The sequence below is a fragment of the Nesoenas mayeri genome, assembly GCF_963082525.1.
Source record: "Nesoenas mayeri genome assembly, chromosome: 27".
NCBI lineage: Eukaryota > Metazoa > Chordata > Aves > Columbiformes > Columbidae > Nesoenas > Nesoenas mayeri.
In genome coordinates, this window is record NC_137555.1 from 4,971,485 (window position 1) to 4,988,901 (window position 17,417).

Genomic DNA, 17,417 nt, shown 5'->3' on the forward strand with positions numbered 1-17,417 from the left:
CCAACCTCACCTCACATAAACTCCATCTTGGTGAGGACTGGAGACACCAAAAGCACATCAAACAATTCTGTTAGTTCTCAAGGTCCTCCTTGTTTGTTTACCACAAAACACAAACACAGTTTGCTCACCTGAAGACATACTCGTGACAGCACATGTGCAGAAAAGCCCGCGGAAGGTTCCTGTCGTGGGGAACACTCGCTGAGCTCTGCTTCCATCTAGCGACCTGAGGAACCTGCAGCGACACGGCAGCGAGGGCACCGCAGCTGGCAGCGAGGGCACCGCGGCAGCGAGGGCACCACAGCAGCGAGGGCACCGCGGGCGGCAGCGAGAGTACCGCGGCAGTGAGGGCACCGCGGTCGGCAGCGAGGGCACCGCGGCAGCGAGAGTACCGCGGCAGTGAGGGCACCGCGGCAGTGAGGGCACCGCGGCAGCGAGGGCACTGCAGCTGGCAGCAAGGGCACCGCGGCCAGCAGCAAGAGTACCGCAGCAGCGAGGGCACTGCGGCCGGCAGCGAGGGCACCGCGGCTCGCACCGACGCCGGCCCGCCGGGGCCGCAGGTGAACTTCGCCGGCTAACACCTCTAGTTCTACTGGATGCCAATTATAAAGATGAGAGGGCAACAGAAAGCGGCGGTGGGGGGAAGCTTCAAACACACATTGCAATTTTAAGTGCACAAGTGAAAACTCTCAAGCAACTGTACAAGCAGAACCTCACAAAAATAGCTCACATGCTTTGCTTAAGCTTTGGGCAGCCCTTGCAGAGAGAAATTTAAAAGTGATGATTTCTGGAGAAGCTTTTGTGATTTTTGTTTTTCTTCTTCTTTTCGATGTCTGATTCGCAGCTGTAGATAAAAATTAACATGGACAGAGATCTTAGGAGTAAATTCCAAGCACCACCGCTCCTCCAGATCAAAAGGCCACCAGGGAACCGTTCACGGGACCAGGGACAGAAGTCCCTGCTCACATGGAAGAAAAAAACTCCACATGCACAACTGACATCCAAAATGGCTCAACATAATTTATTTTTTATGTTAAAATGTACAGAGTTCTTTTGAAAGTACTTGCTAGAAAGGGGAAAAAAAAGTGATATTACATACAGGAGAGGAAGGGAGACCATCCAGCCGGGAGCGTATGACATGGAGAATTACAAAGGCATCTAGGCACCCCCTCCCCTTAGCTTACAAGTCACCATGAACAAAGTACAAAGAGGTTACAAAACAGGAAAAGCAAATATAAACAGACAGGAATAGACTCAGCTTCATTTGTACATGCGGCTTTTAGAGGCATCTGGAGCTCCTATTCACACACTCTAGAGATCTCTTTAAAGAGAATTTTTATCTTTCTTAAAATAGTTTTTAATATTCTACAACAAAGATAAAAAATTTTAAAGATGGAATGAAATGAAAAAGCTCTTATTTTTAAAAGGCATCAAAGTCACTAACAGTGAGATTTTTTTTTAATTTCTTTTAGAAGATTACCCAAGTTATCTTGCTAAAAATACATATTTTTTTTTTAAACAGAAGTGAAAAAATGGTAGGTACCAATATTACTGCGCTGGATAATTTCTTTTTATATATAGAAAAGAACATTTTTTTTTCTACAATAGTTCTACAGTCACAAAGGCTTGTGGAAAAGGGAGCTGCCCAATTGATAAAAAAACATACAAAACCAAACCAACGTAATGGCAAACGAACTAAACTCACGGCCCTCGTTCCAACAGCTTCTCCTCCCGCCTCAGCCCGGCCCTTCGGCCGCGGGGGAAGGAGAGGGCAGCACAGGGCGCGTCCCACGCGGCGCTGGAGCCGGAACAGTATATACAGAGAAATGGGGTCCTACGCAGCCTTGTGCATGCTCAAAACTGAACAGAAATAAAAAGTGGAAGTCCTTTGATTTCTGCCTTGCATGGTTAGCAGTTATTGGAGGAAAGTCCATTTTAGTGCATCTGAAGAAACCCCAACTTTCTTTTAGACTCTTTTGGTTTAACAACAAAAGACATTAGTCTTATTAATGTGTCTGTATTTCTACTTCATATACAATAAAAAAGAACTTTACATTAAAGGGTGTCCCTTTTTGTATTGGGTGACATGCCAACAGTGTAGCCAAAAAGAATGTAAATTGGATTATGCGGTAATAAACAGCAAAATCCTGCCGCCTCCATCCTACTATGGTGTTTGGTCTGTTTCATCCAGGAAAACAGGCCGATTCCCTTCTTTTCCCACACCAGATTAAAAGTGTGGCTATTCCTATAAAACGGGTCTCAGACACAGTGGAGAAGAATCAGGGAAAACATCACTGACCCCCCCCCCACGCCGAGAGCGGCACATTCAGCAGCTTCCTACCCCATACCAGGAACGGACGGGTGACACCACCACCACAGGGTTCTCATCAACTTGCTTGAACTTACACTTGATCTTCCAAGGTGATCTGAGTCAAGAGATTAAGAGGCAGACCACTGGAAAGAGCTGCTGTTGAGCTCGCCTGACCCGAAGGCTCAGAACCAGCTCTCAGCATTTCGCAGCACGTGCTGAAGCGGAGTTTGAGATCTCCCCGGCGCGGTTCACCACAAGAGCCGCAACCACTGCCCTTTCCTACCAGGCTGCGGAGCAGCCCGTCCTCCTCACGGCCGCACCAGGACACAAGCAGCTCTCTCGAGGTGCTTCCCGCGGTTCAGTGGCAGAACGCGTGTGCACGCAGGCGCCCACGCGCGAGTGCACACGCATGCCTGGGTGGTGAATGGGATCGTTTTAAAGTTACATTATATTTTAAGCATGAAACATACAATTTCAATTAACTCATCTACAAAAACACCAATGTGAATAGTTTATTGTTTACACGTAACTCCAAATTTTACTGAGGGCGAGGAAGTCAGGAAAAGTTAAAGATTAAGCATTTTTCCTGACCTGCAGAAATAAAGAGCTTCATTTATCCTCTGTGTCTCCTTCCAAGTCTCCCAAAAAGTGCCTCCTGCTAGAAGTAGGAAATGCTTGGCAGGGTCTACAAGGCAGGGTTGTTATTCTTTGAGATGTCAAACGTTTCACGAGTGCAGCACGAGGAGCTGCGTACGGAGCGGCACAGGGGAGGCAGAAGGACATACATTTGAAAAGAAAAATTTATAAAGATGATTTCACTGTTACACACATTCTGTCCACATTGTCAGCAAAGTAAGGCTCTTTTTAAATTATGAAAAGATTTTGTGCATGTTTTCCCCTCTAAAAAACATCTGTAAATGATTTTAGCTGTAAAATGTTTCAAGATTGTGAAGAAAACAAAAACACACACACAAAAAAAATCCCAAAAAATAAAGACCAGGCTTCCTAAAAAATAAAATAAACCAAAGAAAATCCCTCTAAATCTACAGCAATATTTTAACTGGAAAAAGGTCCATTTTCTCTGGTTTGTCAGTATAAAAGGTTCCTTTATTTATATATATTTCAGTTTTTAGGATGCAAGTTCATCTTGCTCATCTTCTCATGTACGGTCCATTGAGAGACTGCTTGGGCACCCCAGCAGCGTTCATGTAGCTGTGATGGGAGGGGCCAGTGTACATCATGTTTCCATGAGGATTTGGCTGCATAGGCTGCTGGGTGTAGGCCTGGCTGCCCATCATTCCCATCTGCATCTGCATAGGATACTGTGCTGTCTGATTCATGTAGGCAGGGTTGCTATGGTAACTGCTGTTCATCATCGGCTGGGTCATCCTGTAGCTGTTCATGGCGTTCAGGGTGTTCATATTCATGGAATTAACGTTGTATGGGGTGGTCGGCATCAGGTTGACTCCCATGTTCATGCCCCGCTGAACGGCCAGTGTGCGAGGACCAGCCTGCATGGCGACGGCAGGCGGGCTGCGGCCGTAGAGCTGCTGCTGGTGCGCGGTGGCAGAGGGCAGCGGAGCCGACTTGGAGCGGATGGAAATGTGTCCCTTGACCGGCATCTGCCCCTGCAGCCTCTGCGTGTGGGGGATGCCGATGTTGGTAGCGGACATGTTACACTGCAGCAGAGGCGACGTGAGGTTCATGGTGGTGGACGCCAGGTTTGGTGGAGGTGTCATCGTGGCTTGTGCTTGTGGGGTGCCTGCTAAGGGATGAGAGGGAGCGAGCTGAGCCAGTCCCGTGTTGGACAGAGAAACGCTGGTTGCATAGGAAGTCACAGCAGGAGAATGGCTATAAGGCATGGCATGGGGGTCCATAATGGTGTTCGTCAGCTGCTGCAACTTGGCTAAACTGAACGTGGCTGATGGTTGTGAATAGCTCCCAGCACCAAAATCCCCTGGAATCCTCTCGTAGATACTTATGTTACCAGTGCTTCCTGACTCGGGTATTTCCATGATCATGGGTGCTGGCGTGAAGCTGTTGTTCATGCTACACTGGGACAGCGGAGGCTGCTGCTGGGGCGGCGGTGGGGGCTGCGGCTGCTGTGACTGCGGCTGTTGCTGTTGTGGCTGTGTTGTTGGTTGCTGGTTACTTGGAGGCCTTTCTACTACACAGCTCTGAGGTGACTTGATATTGCAGTTTGCTGCAGGCTGGACAGTGTTTTGCTGCATCATGCTGCAACTGCTGCCAATGTTTGCCATTTGCTGAGTGACAACACAACTGTTCTGAGTGAGACTGCTAGAAGATGACAGTCCGCCATATGAACAGCTGCTCTGGGAAGAGTTATTTCCACAAATGCTGCCTCCCATAGTGGAGTCATAGCTGCTGGGGTTTTCATAATTCTCTGTAGTGCTCTCAATGCTGCCAAGGTCACTGAAGCCACTATCCACCACCTGCTGAGAGTGGTCCGAAACTGAAGGCACATCCATCATGGGGCTGGTCTCCATGTTCTGCATAGAGGGTGCGGACAGGGATCCTTGCTCAGGACTGATCTGGGTGTAACTGCTCTCCAGAGCAGGCACATTTGGGCTGCTGACAGAACGTACAGACTGGCTGGGGTGGGACTGAACAGAGGATATTGGACTGTTGTGTTCTGAGGCCTGGCAATCTTCAACCATTGATATCTGAGGATCCTCCTCAGTCTGGGTGTAACTCTGCAAAGTCTGACAAGCTGCGAGAGTTTCTTCGCAGTCCTGGTAAGCTACATCATGCTCATTGCTTTCCTCTTGTGTCAAGGACTGGACTGCTTGAACAGTTTCAAGATCTAGTTCACTATGAGGAATCTCTTCCTCTTCCTTTAATTCAATTAACCCTTCTTTATTACTTTGCTCTTCTTCGTGATCATCTTCAGACCCAGGGACGTGCTCGGAGCCCAATGACGTCTCATTGGAAGCCTGCTCTTCCTCGGAATCTGCCTCTGCTTCATCTTTTTCTTTTGCATCTTCTCTACTGCTTGGTATGCTTGTTTCTAAAAAACATTCTTGCACCTGAGGCTCCTCCTTCACCCCTTCTCTAACAGGCTGTTCCTCCAGTTCTTTTTTCTTCACAGAGTCCAGATGACCATCATCTTCATCATCAGCATCATGATCTTCATTTTGATTTGTCACTACTGCAACTTCCTCTTCTTCCTCACGGTCATGCTCAGGTTCGTCTAGTTCTTGCTGTTCTTCTTCTAATTGCCTTTGCTCTTCTAAAGCCTGCGGCTTCTCCTCTACCTCCTCTTCTATCTCAGGCTCTTTTATTTCTGGCACCAGACTGCTGTTGCTATCCGCAGGAGAAACTGCTCTTACTTCACTGCTGGCTACATCATCTTCTTCTCCCTCTCCTACCTCTTCTGCTTCCATATTCACATCTTCCTCTTTCCTTTCCTCAATAAGAGGCAGCTCTTCTTTCTGCTCAACAACTTCTTCATCTGAAATCTTGGGCTTACGCACCGTTTTTGAATTCGCTACCACTGCATCAACTCCTTCATCCTGAACTGATGGTGGCACCTTCTCCCGGTTCAGTTTAAAACCTGGTTTTCGACCAGGTCTCTTCTTCCAGTGGACTGGTTTTCGGCTTTTCCCTTTTGGCCATCCCTTCTTCTTTTTCATGGGTGTAGAAGTATCTGGCTCAAGTGAAGAATCCTTTGCTTCACATTTTCTCAGCATAGACAATGGTTTCAAAGTTGGGTTACCTGAAAACACAAATTGAAAGATACTGTTCAAACGTTTTTGTTTGACCTAAGCACTCAGGGAAGCTTTCCCAAGCATTCCCATCATGTTTATAAACTTCACGTTATCAATATTACCTCAGGGATTTATTGTGAAGGGTAACAAGAAGGATCAAGGCCTGGTCATTAGGAATCATGTTGCACATTACATTTTCAAACAGCAATGCTTTCAAGATTTTGGATGGTCAAAGCTCTGAGCCTTTAATACACAATTAAACACCAGGCTATATGATAAAGTCCTAGAGAAACTCACCACCCTTTCCAAATTTTATTTATACAATATGTTCACAAAGGAAAATGTTCCAGTGCAGGGGAACACATGAAGCTGCAATAAAAGCATGTTTCCATTTAGACCTCTATTTTGTGCATCTGCTGAAGAAAGGAAGTATTTCCACTTTTTGTCATGGCTTATGCTTTTAAATGCCAATAGAAATATACAGATGACTGAAATTGGCTAGATTTTTTTTTAAATCTGAGAAATCATTAAAAGACAGCTGAACTTCTCTCTCATCTGACTTCTATTTGATGAAGCATGTTTTGCATTTTAGTGACTTCCCAAACACCAGAATAGGCTGAGAGTTTATACAGCCAGAAAGGAATGTGATCGTTCACTGAACTTACTGAATACTGTAAGGCATTCCCTGAATTAATTTGGTTTTGAACCTGCAATTAGGATAGTCAGTGACGTCTTACACAACTGTTGGTAAACCACTGCAACAGTTAATTGTACTTTACCACCTGAATATCTGTCTTCAGACAACGGATTTACTTAATTTGCTTTTGTATTAATTTTTCTTTTATCTGCTAGGCAGAAAATCTCTCTTACCAAGTAACAGTTCTCACCCAAGTGATCAGTAAATTTAAATAGGAATTTTTTAAAAAATTGCTATTTCTCCTCCCCTTCTTTCACATTTCCTATCTGCTACAGCAGGTTAGATTTATCACTTCTTAGGTAAAGACTCTTTGCTTTTATTATCTGTACTGTCACGGATTTAATATTTTTAGGAATTAAAAAAAAACACTATTATTTTTACCCTACGCACTTGTCATAATCTTCACAAAAGAACATGGATTTGATGACCACTCCAGATTTCACGTGCATCCTTTTTTTAGGACACTGAGAAACACATGTAGTACGTGCTTATTCAGTTGCACGTAATTAAACGAGAGTGTGCCGGCAAACTTGAACAGAAGATTCTTAACAGTATTCACATTTGCAGTAGAACTTACAGGTAGAACTAGAAAAAGCAAAATAAGAAAGCTCCATCTTCCCCCACGCAACACTAATCAAGTTGCACAGAACTGGTAGAATATAGAGAAACAAGCTTTATTTGTTTTCTACACCACAGAACACACTATTTTCTTCCAGAATGCCTAATGCTTATTAAATACTGGCCTTGAATCACCACACCACACTATCCATTCTCGCTATAGCCCTGACAGCAATCAAGATCGGCTCGAATTCTCATCAGACACAAAATTTAAGAGACTGCAAAGTTACATTTCAGGGGAATCATAACACACTTTGTTACGGAAAACTGAGGGCTCTTCAATCAATTCTGTTTTATTTCTGTAAGCAACCCTGCTGCACAAGGATACCCTATGACTGGGTCACTGCTCATCAGATAGTTAAAAGCATGCACCACATTTTCTTAAGACTTGGGAATGTTTGAGGCTGGTTTGACTGGTAGTGTATGCCTAACCCTACATTTTGGCTAGAAGTTACAAGGCAAGGTAAGCAGCTTGTTCCAGCATGAGCTAGTGTCACCTGCCACTCGCTGACACACTGTCTATATCAAACTTTCAACCAAACATACCATTAGTGTCATCAGACTCCTCCTCATCTTTGGACTTCCTCTTAGAAGAGGGCGTATGCCTGAGCGTGTCCGGTGGGGCTAAGTGCCGAAAGTATCCACTGGGCAAAAGTTCATTCTCTTCCTCTTCATCCTCCTCCTCCTCTTCCTCCTCCTCAATCTCGAATGTAGGCTCTAATCGGGGCATTGGTCGTTCAGAGTCTGAGTCCTCAAATGGCTCATCCAGCACTTCTGTGGTCTCTGAGATTGTTTCAGTGACAACACTGCTGTTGTGGTGCTTACGCTTGCGGACTCGCCTCTTCCGATGAAGAATTGATTTCTGGAAGCAGAAGGTGAGAGGAGACATTTTATCATGTGTAGCAGAAATAAAACACTGATAAATAGAAAACGTGAACAGCATAGTTCAACAGTCCAGGCAGGACCAGAGAGCTCCCTTCGGGAATCCAGACTTCACTAGAAACACTGACTGGCACCTGCCTTCAGTTAGATGTCAAATACAAGATGACTGACTTCCCATGAAGATTGCTGACTTGACATTTGTGTAATAGCACAAACCATTTAAATAACTGAAGCTAACAGCCCATCTGTAACAGCTGAAAGCTCAGAGACACTACAGCATAGATGTGAATAGTTCAGAATAAGCAATACATACTGCCAAAACAGTCTGCAAGATACAGGCAGAGGCAAGAAGAAGTTACGGACACACCTTTCGTTTTAATGTTGGCTTGGTGAGAACAGGTGGGGAGTTTGACCGAGGACTCACAGGCTCATCATCTTCCTCTTCACTACTCTCACTGAAACACCTCAGCAGCGCCCTGTCACTGTCACTATAGCGGCGGGATAATCTGTCACCGTCCTCCGGGAACCTGCACTTCAGTGGCTCCGTGTTCTTCAGCTGCCCTCTCCACCTTTCCATACTTTCACTGTACCGCCGACAGGGAGCTGCCGGTTTTTCACCTTTGCCATACTGTCCCTGGGAAACTGCAGATTTTTCCTCATCTTCAGCATACCGGCCTCTTGGGGCCGGAGACTTCTCCGCACATTCACCACATCTTCCTTGCAAGGCCACCGACTTCTCCTCACAGTCGCTGCACCGGCCTCGCGAGGCTGCTGATTTCTCCTCACATTCGCTGCATCGCCCACTGGGAGCTGCTGTTTTGTCCTCAATGGGCAACATCGGCTCCTCCTCACAAAAGGGTTCACGGAGTTTTTTGCCCTTACGATTCCATCGACCTCTTCGCGACGGCTGACTGTTTGCAGGAAGACTATCCAGGGGAAAAGCGTGCTTGTTCGGCCGTGCAGAATTGGCTGGAGCAGCAATGTCTGGCTTTTTTTCACTCTCTGTAGGTGAGTAAGGCTCTTGCTCTTTCTTCTCCCATGACACAGATTTTACCATCTGATTTAAATAAAAACAGATTTCACACTTCATATTTAAGCATGCGTATCTATCCTGAATTCGATTCCACAAAAGCTTTTGAGCAAGGAAGTCAGAAAAGTTTCGCAAGAATGACATTTAAGAATCTGAGAATAACAAAAGAATGGGTGTTATGACTCTCTAATGGCGCTAACTGCTACTCCTTTCTAGCCAGGAGACCACGTATCCCAATTAGCTTCCTGAATAATGACTTCAGTCAGCAGTGGCCATCCAGTGGCCTGCTGAATGCAAACATCTTGCTACATTCAAACACAGCATTTGGGTAATTCTCAAGGAAAAAAGTGTCAGAAAAACGTGAAGCTATTTTTTCCATTAAAATGCACAATTAGTTTAATGTAAATGCAGGACGAGATCATCACTTGCCTCTCAGCATTCCAGCTAGTGCTTATCGCCTGATGTGAGTGCAACCCTTCAAGGACAGCAGCCTAGATTGCAGAGAGCTTCACGGCCCTGTGGGCAGTAATTCCTAAGCTATTAGTGGTTTTGCAAAAGTAAACAGCAAAAACCTTTGGTGAAAAATGTTAAAAGTTTCTGTTGATTAGTTTCCATTTATGCTGTTTGTCACTTACTGAAATACTGGGTCCTTCAAACCAAATTCCATTTCAAGGTTGATGAGTGATCAGGTTGCTTGAGAGTGGAAAGCAAGGGGTGGTCGCTTGGTTTGTTTTCGGGGGGTGTGTGTGTTCTGTTTGTTTGGGTTTGTTTTTTGTTTTGTTTCAGGTGTGGTTTTGGTTTGGTTTGAACACCCCCTGCCCAACACATATGGCAAAAATCGTTACGGGTAGAAAAAGAGCCTTTTTACTCTTTTCAGAGATAGTCTTTAACCTCTCGACTATGCCTCAATGTTTGCCCTATTTTTAGTTTCTAATCTGAAACTATAAAGCTACACAAACTAATCATGGCCGCACTGTTTTTTTACAATCATGCCAAATGCCTACGCTTGGCATTTGAAATCTCGTTAGCGTTGCCTACAAAAGCACTGAATGTAAATTACATGCCATGCAGAAGTAATAGATTCACTCTTACACTGGTCTCTGGATCCTTTTCTTTCTGCTGTTCTTGCTCTTCATTTTCTCCATCCTCTGTCTCATCTTCTTCATCTTCAGAGACAACTGAGTTGGAAACTATAACAGGTGTCCAACGCAGACATTCCGCATCCACATCTATAGGTCGGACATTAGTTCTAAGCTTTGCCATATGTTCCTGGATAAGTTTCTCCCGACGAATGATCACAAATCTAAACAGTAATAATACTCTGATCAACAACAGGCTACATACTGTATGTGTTATCATGTGAAATGGAGACAAGGTATTACAGAAAAATCTGCATACTCTCGATCAGTGCTACCATTAATACCTTCAGAGAGGACAGAAAGCTCATTAAAACTGTATAATTCGAAGCACCGTCAGACTACCAGAGAAAACACCTTAAAACTGAGAAAATGTTGTCAAGTTATTTTGGCTTCTTGTTAATGGTGAAGCCATCATCCTTCCATGGGTAATACTGAGTTGCAGAGTATCACTTCTATTATGTGTTAAATGGACGAGGGGTATGCTGTCTGTGGAGCAGGCAACGTAAGGCTCTTCTTTGCTCTGTTTTGCAAGTATGTTGAGACTTATTGTGCTGGGGGACCCCAAAACAACATGGCCAAGAGTCCAACTTGCTTTCTCGCACAGCTGCAAATTACTCAGAAATTCCACAGTTGCAGAGCCAGACAGTTAGAAATCTGATCTTTGGCACTGAATGATTCCTGCATTGCACACGAGCGCCATAAATCTCTACAGACAGTATTTAGACACTTAAGTCTTGAATAAAATCAAGCTTATTAGATGTCACCAAGCATCATTAAATTTAATTCAAATATATGTGAAGCTATTTGGAAAGACAACAGGACTCCTGTACTCACTGATCGCTGCGGAAGTCAAGCATTCGTAGGTGATGCAGAGTGGAAGTGATGTCTTGAGGGCAGATTCCAGTCAGCTTACTCAATTTCTTGATGCTTAATTGCTTGTCACGCTGATGATAAAGGCACTCCAATATTACACTTTTCCAATAAGCCATATAGGAGAGGCGCCCCAGGTCTGACAGGGGCTTCTCTGGTGATCCCGCTTGACCCTCACGCTTTGAGAGCAAATAGCCTGAAGATACACAAGAGGAAAAATTTTAAAAATTAGCATTTATAGCTTCTGTTTCCACCCCAACTTCTACAAATGCATTTTCCCAGAAAGTACCTGAATGCTACCTGCAAGACACATACTATAAGTTTGAAGGATACACTGAGTAGTCTGGCCATTTTTTTTTAAACTTGTGCTACTCAATGACAGAGCGCGAGGTTTCCGAACCGCGCTGCCACCAGGCACCGGCTGCGGGCAACGCCACGAGGTGGCAGCAGCTGCCTACCCAGAAACTACACCAAGTCTGAAATAGTCTACTGACCATCTCTCAATGGGAATAGCAATTTTGAAGGTGACAGAGGGGAAACACATTTTAGCCATTTAAAAATAATATGGCAAACGATTTTCTTGAAAATTCTCCATTGTCAAACTTCGGGGCCATATTGGAGAGTACCCAGCTCTGTCTGCAGAGACTTAACTACGCCTGTGACACACTGCACAGGTTCACTGAGGACCAAGAGGCTGCATCCACCTCAGTATGACAAGGAGGGGAGGGGGGAACCAGCTGACAGATGTGTCCCCCCACTGCTGCTCTGATACAGCCACATTTTTGGATTCTCAAGATGCATCAAGCTGGTGAAGATTTCAAGCCATGCAGTTTTAGGTTTGTCTTTCTGTAGGAAGAACTACATGCACAAGGTAAGCTTCTGCTAAAATCACTACATTGACATATGCCTATAGTTTCCACTGTAAATTCCTTACACAGGAAACATGAGAATTAGGGGAAAGATGATCAATTTGTCTCTAGAACTGAAGCATTCCAACCATGAGACTAAATTGTGAAGTTCAGATGATTTTGTGAGCTACAGAATCCTTTGTCCTGAGATGATTTTTAATTTGAAAAATATCCACTTCCACAGCTAAACCTTTCTTTAAAATATGAAAACATAAAGACTAAAAAAAAAGTGATGAAAAAGTTCCTTACTGAAGTCAATTAGGAACCTGCCATAGCCCTTACGCTGGTATTGTGGAAGAATCATGATACAGGAAACATTGTACTTCTGTTGGCAGTGTTTTTCCTGTTGGGAAAAAATGCAGCAAATTAAAAAAAACCAGAAAAACAAAACAACAAAAAAAGACGACTAGAGAGAAATAGTAGAAGTTGTTCTGTACAAGGCCCTAATTACTTCTATAGCAATATAGCAAAACCTGAGATAGAAAGCCACAGTCAGAGTGTCTTAGGAACAACGATTCACATGAGCCAAGGAAAGACTTTAAAAGAGACTTGTTTTTCAGTTCTGAAAAACAAGAAGGAAACCTTGGCAGAACTACCACCTTCTGCTTAGATACCACCCCATAAAGAACACAGGCTGCAGAGCAGATAAAGTTCAAAACATAGACCCAAGAGACTGCAGCATGCCAGTGAAACTTCAGACGTTATAACTAGAACGTACTAAGATCCAATCTCAAATCTGCTGTTCTGAAGACATTCAAGTAAACAATTACAGACAGAAATCTTAAGGCCTATCTGAGATCTTGACCCAGTTCTGTCAAAAAAAAAAATAAAAGGTTTGAAATGAGGTGCAAAATTGACAAATTGCTTGGAAAACAATGTATTTACAGAAGGAAAGATGAGATACAACTACTTGGTAAGAACGGTTATCTCACAAACAGTACTACCCATCACCACCAAGAGCAGGAAGTCACTTAAGAGCTGTGTTTTCTTAGCAGTACAAGTTCCGTAGAAAATATATGCTATTCAACACAATGAGGAAACTTATTATTAGTTGCCAGCCTCCAAATGTAACATAAATAAAATCTGGTTGCAACAGATGTCTATATCCATATTACCTAATGCATTACATAAAATGCAAGGGCCTAAATTACAATTACTTTAAGACTCCAAAGCAGCATTTCTCACCATAGCAAATACAGTTCCAAGTCTGAATTATTCAAATACTTGCCTTAGAAAAGTAGCCAACAACGTGACAGCCCTTGACATCATTCTGTGTCAGCACGTAGAAAAGAAATGGCTCCACATCGTAATAGAGAGTCTTATGGTCCAGGAAGAGTTTGGCTAACAAGCACAAATTCTGGCAGTAGATAGTGCTGACATTGCCATCAACCTTACAGAAATGAAGAAAAGTTTTGTCACTCCATTTGCTGTCATGCAAGGACATGCTCCATCCGGGTATCCCTGCGTGTTTGGAAGTGTCTAACATGAGAGGAAGACTTCTCTGTCACTTGCGGCATCTCAAAGGACTTTAGCTTCCACAGCATAAGGGCCATGGCCACGTTACTGTTACATTCACTAGCTAAGAGAGAACTTAAATTCATTTTCCTAAAATGAAAAAGCATTTTTACGAAGTGAGCCTTCTCCTATGTTTTATGGATGAATAATCTATATGAGGTCAGCTCCCACTGCTCGCTTGTAGTTCTTCGTTCTTAGCAACTGAATGCTTCAATGATGAAGATCTGCAGGGCTATGGAAAACTTATCACACAAGTGGGTGCTAAAGAGTCTACTTTACAGATAAAAGTGAGTGGCTTAGTTTTCTAACTTACCTCAAAGACTGAAATGTTGTTTTTTCTGTAAATTTCATTGGCTGGAGGATGAAACCAGCCACATTTTTTCATGTGCTGTTGAAGAATAGTTCTGCTTTTCATATACTTTAAACAGAATTCACAAAGGTACAACTTGGGTAGCCTGTGAACAAAGATAAAGAAAGATCAAAGACCGAATATATAGACTTCTGTATAAAATTCCTCACTCACACGGAGAAGTTAATGAAAACAAACCCAAACTGACCTTGTGTACATGCCAATCAGGCCAAAACCACCTTATCATACTTAAAATCATGGCACTTACTTATTCTATAATGAATGCCTATTAAAAAATGTACTTAATGTCCTGCATAGTTACTTTTACATTAGGTTATGTCAGAATAAATACATGCATTGATTAGATAAATAGTTCCTATTCTCTCCCCTCCTTGTAACAGACAGCTGTTATGTGACATGAACAATCTGAAAGCAAATGTCCCAGCACTGTTGTGATTTAACTCCATTTACATACTCTAGCTTGGGCAGGGATGCTATTTTCAGTTTCCTTCAATGCCTTTAGCAGAGCTAAACTACCAGGAAAAGTATCTGGATGATGTGTACTTTGCTTCTGCCCTACATGCAGATAGAATCTTCTTAATACTTATAGACCTGCTGGAGTACAGCTTTCCTACAAACACTGAAGCAGAACAAAAGAGAAGAGTGTTCAGTCATACCTTGAGTATTCCTGTGGATACGGGGAGGAGTACCACGTCTGGATTTCATACTTGCCGAATTCGATGACAGAAGGACATCGGACCTGGGGGTCAGGAGGCCCAGTTACCCCTACTTTCTATGCAAAGAAAAAAAAAGTTTTCATGAATTTCCAAATGAAAGACTTCTAAGCTGAAATAAACGGAAACATTCTTATCTACAGTCCTGCCTACTTGAACTCAGAGAACTAGTTTTACCAGCTATTTAACAGGCATACGTTCTGACACAACTAAAGCCACAGCCCTCAAGGCCTTTTAGACACCCACCTTAACCTCTTCTTCCGCTCACTTTTGTATTATCCTTCAGCTCTCTTGAGGTCAGTTCCCCACTACTTTCAAGCAGAACACACCAAGCACATTAGCTTCTATGACAGACTGACTCACCTGGAGTCTGTATTTCTTGGTTTTCAGTGTCGCATTGGGGTGGAGGTTTTGGGTTTGTTTAATTTTCTTTTACAGATTGGGGACTTACAGCCACACACTGAAAATTTAACTTTACCTGCAGTGCTTGTTCCTGAATATCTCTGAACAGCTCCATGTCTTTTTCAGTTAAGACATCCTGACTCCCAAAAAAACGCTCCTCATGTTCCTGTTTTCCATCCCAGCCATCCTGATTGTCTGTAAATGAGAGAGAAAAATTGTCTTCACCCACATTCACAAACGAGCACCTGTTTTTTGATGCAGTGACAAGACACTGTGTGAAGTTTTTTTGATGGGATTTTCTATTCAGATTTGGGACCACAGAGGAAGAACCAGTTCTGGATTTGTGATCACGTAAGAAGTATTGTCGTACATTTAACCAGGTCCAAACCTCACCTCTAACACATTGATATTGTTGCAAATGCCTTTGTGATACTACGATAGTTTCGGATAAATGGCTTACCACTATTTCCAGTTCTCACAAACAAGGATCACAACGATTTAAATGCTGTATCTGGTGCAACCAAAGAAAGGATACTTATGTTCATCACCCAGGAAACATCCCTTCCTCAATAAAAGCAAACAAAACCCACAAGACGCTTCACCTCATCTCCAAAGCACAAAGATACATTACTGTTCTTCCAGCACCAGCCATGCTAATACACGTAACTATTGTAAAGCTGTAAACCTTGTATGTTATTGCAGAATATTTTCCACTGCTTGCTTAGTAACAATTCAAGCTATGAAAGTATTCAACAAGACTGTAACAATCTGAATACAGAGATTAAATCAAGGTCCAGTCACAGATTAATGTCTTCAGACAGAAAAGAAAACAAGGAAAGCAGCACTGCACTCAAAAGAGGGATGCTCTCCAGTAAGAATTTGCCAAATAGAACAAAGCAGGCTCCTCTATGGCTGACAAAATTAAGAAACATTTGCATGCAAGCCTATATCACAGATCAGAAACACATGGGTCCATCAGACTGGTTTTAATTACGTTTCCCATTTCATACTTCTACCTTCCTGTTCTTATTTTCATTAGCCACTCCCTCTGTTACTGCCTTCAAATGTGGCATTATTTAGCACTCTTCCTAGACCTATCTGCAAGCCCCTCATTACCAAAGTGCATTTTACTTCACAGTAAAAAATTAATTCCTCATCACAGAATCCCAGAGTGTCAGCACCCGCGGGTGTATCCCATCCGGATCCATGGTTTTACGGATGTCCAGATTGCCTGACTGCTCCCTAACCCAGTCCTCATCAACCCAGGCAAACTCCTCCACTGTCCGGCCTTCCTCTGGGCCTCAGCGGTGCGGGCTCCTCAGGACAGCCCCGGCAGAGCACACAGAGACAAAGGCAGCACTCGGTAACTCTGCCTTCTCTGTATCTTCTGTCACCAGGGCACCCACCTCGTTCCTCAGTGGCCTACACTGCCTCTGCTGTTAGCTTTATCTGCCACGTATTGGAAGAAGCTCTTCCTGTTGTCCTTGACCCCTCTCGCCAGGTTTAATTCTAAGCATGCCTTGGCTTTCCTAGTTGCCTCCCTACACCCTCTGACAACAGCCTTATGTTCTCCCCAAGTGGCCAGCGCCTCCTTCCATGATCTATAAACTCTCCTCTTCCACTTGAGCACACCCAGCAGTTCCTGTTTAACCACGCAGCTCTCCTGGCTCCTTCCTTGACTTCCTACGTGTCGGGATGCTTCGATCTTGTGCCCGGTAGAAACAGTGCCTGAACACTGACCAGCTACCTCGGGCCCCTTTACCTTCAAACAGCCTTGCCCATGCGATTTCCCCCAGCAATTGCCTGAAAAGGCCAAAGTTTGCCTTGTTGAAATCCAGGGTTGCGATTCTGCTTGCTACCCTGCTCCTGCCACAGGAGATCCTGAACTCCACCATCTCATGGTCACTGCAACCAAGGCAGCCCTCCACCTCTAGCGCCTCAACCAGCCCCTCCTTGTTAGTGAGGATGAGGTCCAGCGGGCACCTCTCCCAGTCGGCTCCTCTGCCCTTTGCATCAGGAAGTTCTCGGCAGGGCACTGGGGGAACCTCCTGGACTGCGGCTGTGGCCGAGCAGCCCTGCCAACAGACACCAGGGAAGTTAAAACCCCCAGCACAGCCAGGGCCTGCGGTTGTGGGGCTGCTCCCAGCTGTCTGCAGAGGCCTCATCAACTTCCTCACCCTGATCTCATTACATGTTGCCCTCACATATAAAGAGGCAAAGGTCTTTAGCATTGCTTC

General features: G+C 44.1%; 1 protein-coding gene across 3 annotated transcripts in view; it reads right to left on the minus strand.

Moving 5' to 3' along the window:
- Nucleotides 1–997: 997 nt before the first annotated feature.
- The window catches only part of KAT6A (lysine acetyltransferase 6A), a 31,937-nt gene continuing 15,517 nt past the window's right edge, over nt 998–17,417 (minus strand). For 2 of the 3 annotated variants that reach the window (XM_080360213.1, XM_080360212.1), the window contains exons 9-18: nt 15,257–15,375; nt 14,722–14,837; nt 14,009–14,150; nt 13,409–13,570; nt 12,430–12,523; nt 11,237–11,468; nt 10,356–10,566; nt 8,601–9,290; nt 7,898–8,213; nt 998–6,044 (exon numbers count right to left, since the gene is read on the minus strand). In XM_080360213.1, the coding sequence (XP_080216339.1) occupies nt 3,460–6,044; nt 7,898–8,213; nt 8,601–9,290; nt 10,356–10,566; nt 11,237–11,468; nt 12,430–12,523; nt 13,409–13,570; nt 14,009–14,150; nt 14,722–14,837; nt 15,257–15,375 (4,667 nt within the window). In that variant the 3' untranslated portion in view covers nt 998–3,459. The remainder of the gene's footprint in view (nt 6,045–7,897; nt 8,214–8,600; nt 9,291–10,355; nt 10,567–11,236; nt 11,469–12,429; nt 12,524–13,408; nt 13,571–14,008; nt 14,151–14,721; nt 14,838–15,256; nt 15,376–17,417) is intronic. The other variant, XM_080360214.1, reaches the window with a different exon arrangement.